Genomic DNA, 12,381 nt, shown 5'->3' with positions numbered 1-12,381 from the left:
TGAACTGGAAACCCTCAACACCATACCAACACTGTACTAGTGAAGTAGGGCTTGGAGAGGAGAAATTTTCAATTTTATGTAGTTTGCTTGAAAACCTTTATATGACATGAATGATACACATTTTATGAAATGTCAATTATAAATTCTATGAAATGTCAAATAATTTTTATTTCTTTTATTTTCCTAACTTTGAGTCAGTCTTGATTCCTGGAACCTGCCTAAACAAGTCTTTGCAGTTTTCTCAGCAACACTTTGAGAAGTAGTTTGACACTTCTTCCCAGGGTTGAGAGAACATATCTAGTCTAGTCACACAGATGGCTTCATGCCTAAGGTAGAATTACAAATCACTCTTCCTGTTTCTAATCCAAAACCTTTAACCATTAGATCTAATTTTCCAGGTATGTTTAGTGTTGTAATAAATGAAGTATAGTTTAATGCAGTGGTTCCTAAAGTGGGTGGTACTGCCCCCTGGGGATGGTGGGATGCCTTAGGGGAATGCTAAGAGGCAATGGGGCTGGTAGGGGCACTCTAAGAAGCAGCAAGGGGGCGCTGGAGGTGGGCCCCTTGCAGGGTGCAATTCAGAGGTGGGATTCTACCAGTTTTTTTTCTCTCTTTCCTTCTCTAAGGTCACCCCATTGACTTGGTGCACCTCTCCGCTCGGACTTGCTTGGGTAGGTCCCTCCGGTGCAGCAGGCTCAATGGAGTGGACCTGAGGGGGCCAGCACCTCGAAAGCAGCAGTGGCAGCACGTTTGAAAAGTAGAGTAAAGCCAGAGGTCAGTAATTTTTGCTGCAAAGAATCACAAAAGCGACTGAGCTGTGCACAAGAAGGGACACACATGTCAATGCAATTCAGCAACATAAAATAAAGAAATACAAATAAAACAAATCAGCATGAATTGGTAAAGCCCCGATTAGATTCTACTCACTACTAGAATCTAATCACAGATGCTTTGCCGATTCTAGTCCAATAACCTGCTCCAGCAGGGTTAGAAGGGAGTGTGTGTGCATGGCTGTCAAAATTCCAAAAACATGTCAAGTAGCTCTGGGGAGGCCACTTATAAATTAGAACACTTGTTAAGCAACTAGCCATTAAGTGAGGACTACTTGTATTTGGTTTGTCAGTCACCTGGCCATGCCCACCCAGTCACATGCCCACCAAACAACACCTACCTGTTATGTGACCACCAAGCCATGCCCATCCAGCAAGCCACGCCCAGCCAGCCAGTCATGTAACCAGCCACACCCCAGTCACATGACCAGCAAGCCACGCTCACCCAGTCACAGACCAGTAAAACACACCCTCGAATTAGGCCACTCCAACAGAAATTTGAATCCCACCACTGGGTGGAGGGCACCAAGGATGATTTTGTAGCACCTAGGGGACTGAAAAAGTTTGGGAACCACCGGTTTAATGGTTGTTTTCTGTAGACTGTTAGTTACCTAACTGTCACAAATCTGGTAATAATCACATTTGGAACTTTTTATGCAGTTACCTTTTTTTTAAATGCATATAAAGGTAAGTAGAATATGTTGCACACCTACAGGGAAGAATGAACATATAATATTTGTGCAAAAGAATCAATATTTTTATTTAAAAAAACAAGCAAACCCAGCACTACTATATAAAAAAAGATTAGCATTAAAGAATCACTACCATTGAAAATTCTTCAAAATTTTATTTATAGAAACATCTAAACATATTGTCAAAATGATGCCAAAAAGCCAGTAAAGCCTGAATAGAAATCACAGCTAGTTTTAACTGCATCATTTTATCTTAAAACATACACTAAATTATGGTTCTGGGTATATACAAGCTACTTAAAATACAAAACGTAGCATTACCAGAATTTTAAAAAATATTGTACCGTATGATGAAAACTTTTTGAAATGGAGATGTTCATTTTTGTACTTATGAATTTATCAAGTTGGATTATTCATAAGATTTTTCTGTATGAATCTAAGTACCAAGATTAAAAGATTGTTTGAAACACTAGTTTTGTCAAGTAGAAAACAGTTATGTCACTATAATGTAAAAAAGATGTTTCACCTTATAAAATGTATTCCCTAGTCTATAAAAGTACTAACGGGACTACAAAATTAAGCATTATGTTAAGTTGTCTTTTGGTCATATGCAGCCAAATGGTAAACACATTGTTGTTCTTTTTTACAGCACAAACTATTTCAACAGATAGAATCTAAAGAAGTGGAATAAAGATGTAAAAACGTTTTTCTTCATGTCTATCTCCTCTATATTTTCTTTTGAATCCTTTTCTAGCATCTGGCACAACTTGTAATTAATGATCAAAGTACATATAAAGTGCTAAAAGTGCAAAAACAGAATTTTTCTTTCAAAAATGGGTTGTTTTGTATATGGCATGATGATTTCTAACAAAAATTGTTTCCACAGGCTTGGGAATCTAGAAGGCGGCTGCAATATTGTAAATGGAATCTTATGTAGCTTCTGTATAGATTGATCCACACTGGTCATGTACAAGATACTTTTTAAAATGCTGGTGCTCCTCAATAAGTCACTGATTACAGGCATTGAGATTCTCCACCTGTTCAAAAGAGTAGCTTTGAAATAATACTGCCCCATCTTGAACAATCTTTACTCAATCTATAGTGTAAGTGAAACACATAGCTTAAGATCAAGTGTATCCAGAACCTGATGTGCAAAAAATATTTGAATCAAACACCATTTTCTTTTTTCTAATGGCTGCTTTTTAAAAAAGAAAACCTTTAAAAATAACTGATTGTAAGAATAATTTGTGAAATGAAGAAATACTTTCTGCTATGACATCGATTGGGGTTGTTAATATTTGCTTTCATGTTTAAATCTTTGTAGTAGAATGCTAAGTAATCGGAACATGTGCATTCAGTTACTCAAGCAGTATCCGTTTTACATCAGTTATGCAACAAATCATGTTGACCATAAAGAAAATAGCTTTTATACTGCTGGGTTAATAGTGGGATATGGCATTTTAAATTAATCTAGAATGAATTTTGGCAAAAGTAAAATAATTTCAAGCTATATGCATTTGCACTTAGGCACACAAGACTTTGACAATATCAAATTTCCTCAAAGACAAACTTTTAACAATACAAAATGAAATACTTTATTCCTCTTCCATTTAGAACGGTCTTCTGCGACATGCATCATAGTAACTAGTGGTATTAAAAGATGAAAACATATCCTGCTTAACAAAATGGACAAATTTCTCTAAAGGACACATCATCGTGCCAAAATGCTTGTTAAAATCCCGGCAGAAGGAAGTTTGGAATGTAACATCAACCCCATTGTAAAGGATACGAATAAAGTTTTTGTTATATTTCTTTTCATCTTTCCATAACTCAAAGACTAGTCTAGCAGCAAACCTTGGAAACTTGGCCCCAGTGATGCCTAAGGCACTAAGAACAGGTGACAATGTAACATCATGAGCAGAGTAAAGAACAAATAATTCTTCTTTCTTGCCTTCTGCAATCCTTAGCATACGATTGACTGTTTGGTTCAGGATTGGATGAGTGGCTAGAAGTGCATACAAATAATAATATTTCTTTTTTTGTCTCTCCTTTTCATCTTCAAGTTGATGTTTCTTGATAACTTTAAAGTGCTCGATGTCTATGCAACCATTCTTAGTACAGGGAAAGCTGGCATTATGGCAGAAATGACACAACATAGAATCAATGGGATTAGAAGCTCTTAACTGCCGGGTGGGAATGCCAACTATTCTGGCCATATCTGCATATGTCTTTTCCAAATCTATTTTTTTCACTCGGAGGCTATACTGGCGACGTTGCTCTTCCTCCAAGTAATGGTTTCTTCTCTGGCATTCACAGTGTCCAGAACAAAAAATGGTGCTCCATTGGTTCCTAAAATTAATTTTCTTCCAATCAAAATCTGGTAGAAAAGAATAGAGCAATGCTAGCCCACTTTGTAGAGTTCGACTCTTTCCAGTGGTCTCCAAATACAGGTGTTTACTTGTCCAATCAGTTGGTAGCAAGTTATGCTTCTTTATATATATGTCACGTAACAATTGTCCATTTTGTAGGTGTTGTACAATTCCTTTAAAAAGAAAGAAACAAGGCTGAGCCTTCTTCCAAGTAAAATCTAAGAAACCTTAGCCCTGTGCTTATTTATTTACATTTGTTTACTGTTATATAAATCAGCATAAAATAAGGTTAATAATTTTATAACAATAAATCATAAAGAGATATCAGATAAACATCAGAAGCCTCTTCTGTTGCTAGCTCACTGGAAAAGGGGAAGCTTTTGCACATATTAGATAGAATCCTGCTTAAATTATCAGAGGTGCTAGATGAGGCTTCAGATAAAGTGAAGCAAAGCAAAGCAATGCAGGTGCTTCTTTTTTTAAAAAAGTGGTATGCAACACTAATTTATGAGGAGATTTTAAACTCGCATAGTATTTAAGTGCTAGAAAACAGGAAAATGTTCCAACCTCACTTTAGGCATAAAATCCAGCTGAGTGACTTTGGGACAGTCACTCTTTCTCAGCCCCTTAGCTCATGGGGCTAGCTGTTGTAAAGAAAATAGGAGGAGGAAGAAGTATCAGGTACGTTTGCCATGTTTGATTACTTAAAAATTAGATAAAAATTAAATAAATAAATAAATAGGCTGTGTGGAAAAATAAGATGTGCTTAATCAGCATAAGTATAGTATTTGCCTGTCATTATTCTTCCCCCCGAAAACCCCATGAAAATTATTACACAGAAGTTATTTCCCATCAAATGAGCATGACCTATCACAACTTCTAAATAATGTATAAAAACATAATGTTTTTTGAGAATTTTCACAGAAAACTGAGAAATTCCCAGAAACCCCGATCAAGTAGAAAATTGATAGTATAACAATGGTAAATGAAGCCTTTTCATAACGAAAAGGCTGACTAGGTATTGTTGCTCAAAGGAAAGTCACTCTCTGAAACTGACTGACTTTCTTTGGCAGAATGACAGGCATGCACCAAATGGTCATGGTGGCTTTTTTGTTGTTGTTGTTTTTGTTGTTGAAGAATGCCACATTTGCCAGAAAACGCCTTCATGGTTGTGATCATCATTTTTGCCTTTTCCATTCACAATAATTGCTATGCACACTCTGGACTGCATTTGAATGAATCACTCATCCCTTAAGCCCATCTAGTTCTTGCAGAACCTTAGGGCATAAGACTACCCTGGTATGTTCCTGTTTGCAGACTTATCAACAACACTCCTACATAGTTTATTATAAAATGATTATCAAAACATCCAGAATGGTTTCTTTTTTCTTGTTTTATATAGCAACATTATTTTATTTTCCTTTCCCTCTTTTTAATTTGTCATACTCTCTGTTCTGACTCTTCTGTTAATCTTCCTTTAAATTTTCTACATTTATTTCTTCCTCCCTTATAACAAAGGATGCAATTAACATTTATGTAGATTTTAGCAGAATCCAATATACCATTTCAACACAGGATGCATTGCATTAGCCATCATCAGAGGTAAAAACTCTTTTGAAATTTATGTAACACTAATTAATAAGCACCAAACACCAAGCACCGTAATTTATTATGCTAAAGAATAACAAAATGGGCCTGCTAGTTGCATAATCATATAATCAGTACTTAGACATAAATAATATTTTAGGAACTATTGAAATACTAATTTAATTTGACAAACTATGAAGAAAAAATATCGTTTCTTCACAAATAATTACTACAGCAGTTTAGTTCTAAGGGCAATTCTGTTTAAAAAAAAAACAGTTCAGAAAAACACAAAGACTCACCAAAATAAAAATATATTAATCAATGAAATAATTAAAAATACATTTTAAAAATGTGTCATAAATTACTGACGGAGACCCAATGTCAACCCTGAAGATGACATATGTGTAGCCATATTTTATTGTAGCCTTTGTCTATTCTTTTCTTAGCTTTCTTCAGGTTTTTGCAAAAGGATTTAGCAGTACTTCAGGCTCGCCACATTCTAACTATTGAAAGAGGGGCTATAGAGATAAGGGGAAAATGTTATGTCTGGTTGGCATTCCTTTCCTGTGGGAACACAGAAGGTGTATGCAGCTGGAGGAAGGTAGAGTTTGGAGTCATCGCACTGTGGACTGACAAATGATTGGAGATTGTGACTTGGGGGGGGGGCGGTTCTCAAACTTTTGCTTTTTACTGGGTGTAATTCAGACTCAGAATTACACCAAGACCTTGCCAATTTGATGTGTTCCTAATAAATAGATTTTAAAGAAAAATGGATGCCTTGGATTTTTATTCTGGGGACATATTACTTGGAACCTTGACACTCAAGTTCTAAGATCAATCCAAAATTTTCTGATAATAAATCAGGCCCAAACAGCATAGTACAAAGGAGGACACACTAGTGCTTCATGTTTATTATTTATGTATATTTATAACAAGTTCAGCTAGGCGAAAGGAGAGAAGTAATACTATTTGTAAACTGTAGTGCAGTAGTGGGATTCAATTTTTTTTACTACTGGTTCTGTGAACATGGCTTGATGGGCATGGCAGGGGAAGAATACTGTAAACTCTAGTAAGAAGTGGTATTTGCTGGTTCTCCGATCTACTCAAAATTTTCACTATCAGTTCTCCAGAACTGGTCAGAACCTGCTGAATACCACTTCTGCTGTAGTGCAAAAAAACAGCTCATTGTTTTAAAGAACTTTGCTAAGACTACAGCTGCATTCAAATTAAGGGAACCTCACCAAAGTCTTTAAAGCATGAAAATTTGTTTACTTTTCTTCTTAAGTCCGTTTTTCCTTTAGCATTGTATTTTTATATTACAAACCAAATGGTAGGTTTGTCTTTTTATATATAACTATACCAGAAGTTTTTTCAAGTGACCAGTCAAATACAAAATGGCTTAAAACAGGAACCACTCTGGTTTTAAAGAGTTATTCAGACAAGGGAGGAAAAATAAGAATTTCTTATAAAAACTATATTATGCTGTGGAAAGGATCGATATGCTCCCTGAAAAAGCATTTAAAATATTTGCAAAGTATTTTTAAAAACTCTAATTAAGAAAAAAATAAAAGCATCACCAGCACATTGATTTTTATTAGAAATGAATATAAACCAATTGTACGTAGTTACCTGTCTGTGTAAGCTCTCCCATTTCACACAGTGAATGGCTTGGGTAACGAGGCAAGCTGCTCAAAAATCCATCCATTTGGGCTTCTGATCCTTTAGACATATGGCTAATAAAATCTTCAAGCAATGGATGGGAAGGCTTTCTAAAAGAGATTAAACAAAACAGCTATTTAAGGGTATGAAAGAAGCTGTAAAGATTAATGGGTTTTAATTAAGAGTCTTCACAGAATTTCACGACACAAGCATACTTCCCACTCAGAAAAAAATACTCTTTATGAAAATGACATACAGAGCCATGTAGATGAACACTTGTGCCTGAAAATGTTGTGTTTTTCTGAGGCAGCAAAAGAGACATAATAAAAGTCAACAGGTTAACCCTATGAATGTAATTAATACATATGGATTAATACACTTTCATTATCCCCATTAATCTAATATAGACATAACTCTATTAATACTATAAATAACTTTTTACTAACATTTTTCAGGTTTTGGACATTTTATTGTAATGAAATATGATCTATTTCAGGGTGTTCACTTTAAAGACTTTGATGTTTTTATTTTATTTAATATACTTTTTTTTAAAAAAGTAAACTTTATGTTTTAAAATAAAATAAGAAAAGTTATATAGTTCTAGTGTTATACATTCCAAAAGTTAATCTCTTTTTTAAAATGAATTTAATTTCCATGTGATATTATTTTAATTTTTTGAAATTATAAGCACCTTAAATAAATCAATCTGGTGTTTACTGTCTTATCTGAATTTTTCAAAATACCTACTGTACACCACAAGGTGGTGCCAAACTGCTTTCATTTTAACTTCAGATACTATTACACATAATTACAATTTAAAACAAATTATTTACTTAACTGAAAAGTGGTTTCAGTTTGGCTTTATTACCAACTTAGTCAAGAACTCATGCAAAATGAAAATCCATAAAATATAACCATACAACATATTTTTAATAATACTAAAAAACATATATGTTACCCTTACTACAATGGATTCTAGATGCTTAGAGAGAAGTATTTTGCAATTACATGTCATCTTGGGCTCCTGGCAGCTAAAAATTAATACTTATAAAATGTGTCAGAGTTGCCATGGATTTTCACTATTGCAGGAGGCAATAGTGAATAATATTTAACATATTATTTATTCATTTTGTTTATAGGTAACCCAGCTTTTAAATGTCCCTTTAGTTTTACAACTAAAAAATAAACCTAACCTATAAAAATATAAAGTAATATTATGGTACATGCATTGAAGAATATATGCCCTAATGATTCATCCTCCCTGATTGATCTATGCAAAGCTTCTCTGTAGCTGAACAATTTCTTAATGTGTCTTCTAAGATAGCTGATAAAAGAGCATTCAAGCAGGCGGGAGAAAGCCCAGTGACATAGGCCCTCCTCAGTTTGCAACCATTCATTTAGTAATCCTCAAAGGTTACAACAGCACTGAAAAAGTGACTTATAACCAGGGGTGTCAAACTCGCAGTGTCATGTTGTTGTCAAGTGAGGTATCATGACTTTTTTCCCCCTTTGCTAAAACAGGCATGGGCGTGACTAGCACGTGACACATCCAGTCCACGGCCGGGAGTTTGACACCCCTGCTTATGACTGTCCCTATGGTCATATGATCACAATTCAGGTGCTTGGCAATGTATTTACAACAATTGCAGTATCATGACATCACATAATCATCATTTAAGACCTTTCCAGCTTCGGACAAGCAAGCTCACAGTGTGAAGCTGGATTCACTTAATGACTTCATGATTCATTTAACAATCTCAGTGATTCATGTAAATGATCATGACAAAAAGATCATAAAATCAGGTGTGACTCATTTAACAACTGCCTCACCTAGAACAGTAGTTCAGATCCATTTGTCATTGTAAGTCAAAGACTACCTGTACTTAGAATATCACACAGCTTTAGATAATTTGCAGGGCAGTATCTTGAATGTTTGCTAACAGACCGATAAAACCTGATGGTTTGACCGGGTTCCTTTGTAATTCTATATCCCCAATCTACTACTTACGTCGCCACTTTGACTGTATTGTTGAAGCAAGGATCTTGGAAACTATTCACAGGAAAGGCCACAGGTGTGCAATTTGTTTATAACATGTCTCCACTACTATGGCATACCTGTCTGAAACAATACCTGTACAATCAGCACAGCCCCCCCCCAAAGACTGTGTGCTTTCTCCACTTCTCTTCTCCCTATATACTAATGACTGCATCTCAAAACAATCCATCTGTTAAAATATTAAAGTTTGCAGATGATACAACAGTGACTGGTCTCTTTTGATACAATGACGAATCCACATACAGACGGGAGGTTATACAACTTGCCTCATGGTGTAACCGGAACAATCTGGAACTGAACACAGTTTAAAACCGTAGAAATGGTGGTAGACTTTAGAAGCAACCCTCCCATACTACCACCCCTTCAATACTAGACAACACTGTATCAACAGTAGAGACCTTCAAATTTCTAGGTTCTACTATATCACATGACCTAAAATGGACACCTAACATCAGAAATGTCATCAAAAAAGCACATAAAAGAATGTTATTTATGCGCCAACTCAGAAAGCTCAAACTGCCCAAGGAGCTGCTGATACAGTTCTACAGAGGAATCATTGAGTCTATTATCTGCACCACTATAACTGTCTGGTTTGGTTCTGCAACCCAACAGAACAGACACAGACTTCAGAAAGTAATTAGGACTGCAGAAAAAATAATTACTACCACCCTGCCTTCAATTGAGGACCTGTATACTGCATGAGTCAAAAAGAGGGATTTGAAAATATTTACAGACCCCTCACATCCCAGACATAAACTGTTTCAATTCCTTCCCTCAAAATGCTATAGAGCCTTGCACACCAGAACAACTAGACACCAGAACAGTTTCTTCCCGAAAGCAATCACTCTGCTAAACAAATAATTCCCTCAACACTGTTCAACTATTACAAAGTCTATTAACTATTACTGTTAATCTTGTCATCACTCATCACCCATCCCCACCCACTTGTGACTGTATGACTGTAACTTTGTCGCTTTTATACTTATGATTTATATTGACTGTTTCCTAGTATGATTTGATTGCTTATTGTACTCTATGACTATCATTAAGAGCTTATGATTGATTCTTGATTCTTGACTCTTGACGAATGTATCTTTTCTTTTATGTATACTGAGAGTATTTACACCAAGACAAATTCCTCGTGTGTCAAATCTGTTCTGTTCTATTCTGTTCTATTCTGTTCTATTCTGTTCTATTCTATTCTATTCTATTCTATTCTATTCTATTCTATTCTCTATTCTCTATTCTCTGTTCTCTATTCTATTCTATTCTAACCTCATGAATAGAGTAGAGCAACCATTGGGATATCTAGGAAAAAGCTCTTTAAAAGCTAACTTGTTTTGTTAGGCTGTTGGAAAAGGGCCTAATTTTGCCCCATAAAAAGTTGAGGAAATTTGAAGCAAAAAGCTTAATTGCAGTAGGAATATAATTCCTTTTTCCCGGTGGAATTTTTTAAAAAAATCTGTCACAATTTTTGCAGAAACATAGTTTAATTGTCCCAAGTCATGTGATCACCTTCTGACAAGCAGAGTCAATGGAGAAACCAGAGTCACTTAACCACCATGTGGCTAACTTATCAACTGCAGCGATTCACTTAACAACTGTGACAAGAAAGTAAAATGGGGCAAAACCTATGTAACAAATGTCTCAGTTCAAAACAGAAATTTCGTGCTCAATTGTGGTCATAAGTCAAGGACTACCTGTATTTGAAATAAATAACTTGTCTGTTTTATTGACTATATACTATTCCCCAAAATCAGGAATGGAACTAATGTAATGTAGTAGTCCAATGTATAAACGAGGTCCTTAGTGCAGTCAGCAATATCAAAAGCTGCTAACAGATCCTGATTAACAGTCATATTATCTCCTATCTCTTAACAAAGTGATCCATACATGCAATCAAATTTAGCTTTGTCTCCAAACCAAGTCTAAGAATCAAGAAATATTCTGCACTTCATATCAAGCTCCATACACACAAGTAAAGTTGTAACTGCATTCTTACCTAGAAAAATGGCAGAGAGATAATTTGGAACAAATAGGAATCTAACAAACGTTCTTTTTGTGTTACTGTTTATACACAACATTTTCGAATTTGTTATGCATTTGTGTATAATTCATCACTTCTTGTAAGAATATTCTTCAATGCTCTTTATGAAGTACCTTATATGCTCACACGATCACATCCCGGTCAGCACTTCTTCACTCTCCTACCATTGGGTAGGAGATATAAAAGCATAGCCAGCCGCACCAACAGGCTGACAAACAGTTTCTACCCATGGACTGATAGACTTCTGAATGGAAAATAATTTCATGACAACATAGTATGACAGAGTTGTGGGGCCGGCACGTTGTGCAACAAGGTCACATAGTGCAATAAGATTGGACTGGGTTAGGGACTTCTGTCCTCACTGTGAGTTGTGTTGGGGGGGGTGCATGAAGGGAGGCTCAGCCAATCTCACTGTACACATCTTGTACTCTGACAATAAAGGTAATAATAATGATCATACTGTGTAATCTGTATACTTTTGTATGCAGTACAATAAAACTTACGAACTTAAAACAAACTTTCTAAAAACTATATAAAAACATGAAAAGGGTTTTCAATTTCCAATTAAACATTACATAAAAAGGTATTGTTTAGAAACCTGAAGCTCGTTTAAGAAACGCTTCAATATTATATCCTAAACACTAGCATTTACAATTAACATGAAAAGCCAGTACTGTTTTTGTCAGAAAGCATCCTGATTATGTCTCAGTAAATAGTATCTAAGCAATGCTAACATACATACAGCCATGAAAATCTACTCCTCAATATGTGGAAGCATTGGTTCTTCAAAAAAAAAAAAATCCTGTACTCCCACATTCTAGATGTTTCCCAAGGCGGGCTAGTATTCACAAAAAAAGAATGGAGTTGAAGGTGAGAAAGAAATGCAAAGAGCTGAAAGGACATTCATTGGTTAATTACTTTTCCATTTAAAAAAAATCATATTAAGAAACTTTTTTTTTGAATGGCCAATTAAGTATCCAGGCAACAGTGTGGAGATTGATGATGCTATCTATGCACAATGAAAAAAGTATTTTGTTAGTGTGCTTAAGCTCCAGAAAGACTCTTCAATTTTAATATCTATAAAATAGAAGGATAAGGTGGAGATTATTAAATATGCAATCTGACCCTTTATTTTATATAT

General features: G+C 35.3%; 1 protein-coding gene across 3 annotated transcripts in view; it reads right to left on the bottom strand.

Annotated features, from left to right (window-relative positions):
- Nucleotides 1-1,667: 1,667 nt before the first annotated feature.
- The window catches only part of PXYLP1 (2-phosphoxylose phosphatase 1), a 42,674-nt gene continuing 31,960 nt past the window's right edge, over nt 1,668-12,381 (bottom strand). For all 3 annotated transcript variants that reach the window (XM_087933196.1, XM_026701507.2, XM_087933197.1), the window contains exons 5-6: nt 7,108-7,247; nt 1,668-4,064 (exon numbers count right to left, since the gene is read on the bottom strand). In XM_087933196.1, the coding sequence (XP_087789322.1) occupies nt 3,133-4,064; nt 7,108-7,247 (1,072 nt within the window). In that variant the 3' untranslated portion in view covers nt 1,668-3,132. The remainder of the gene's footprint in view (nt 4,065-7,107; nt 7,248-12,381) is intronic.

Source organism: Pseudonaja textilis, chromosome 4 (genome assembly GCF_049901715.1).
Source record: "Pseudonaja textilis isolate UNSWEBS1 chromosome 4, rPseTex1.2, whole genome shotgun sequence".
In the NCBI taxonomy this organism is placed as follows: domain Eukaryota; kingdom Metazoa; phylum Chordata; class Lepidosauria; order Squamata; family Elapidae; genus Pseudonaja; species Pseudonaja textilis.
The sequence above is the reverse complement of the archived record's forward strand: the minus strand, read 5'-3'. Positions and strand labels throughout refer to the sequence as shown.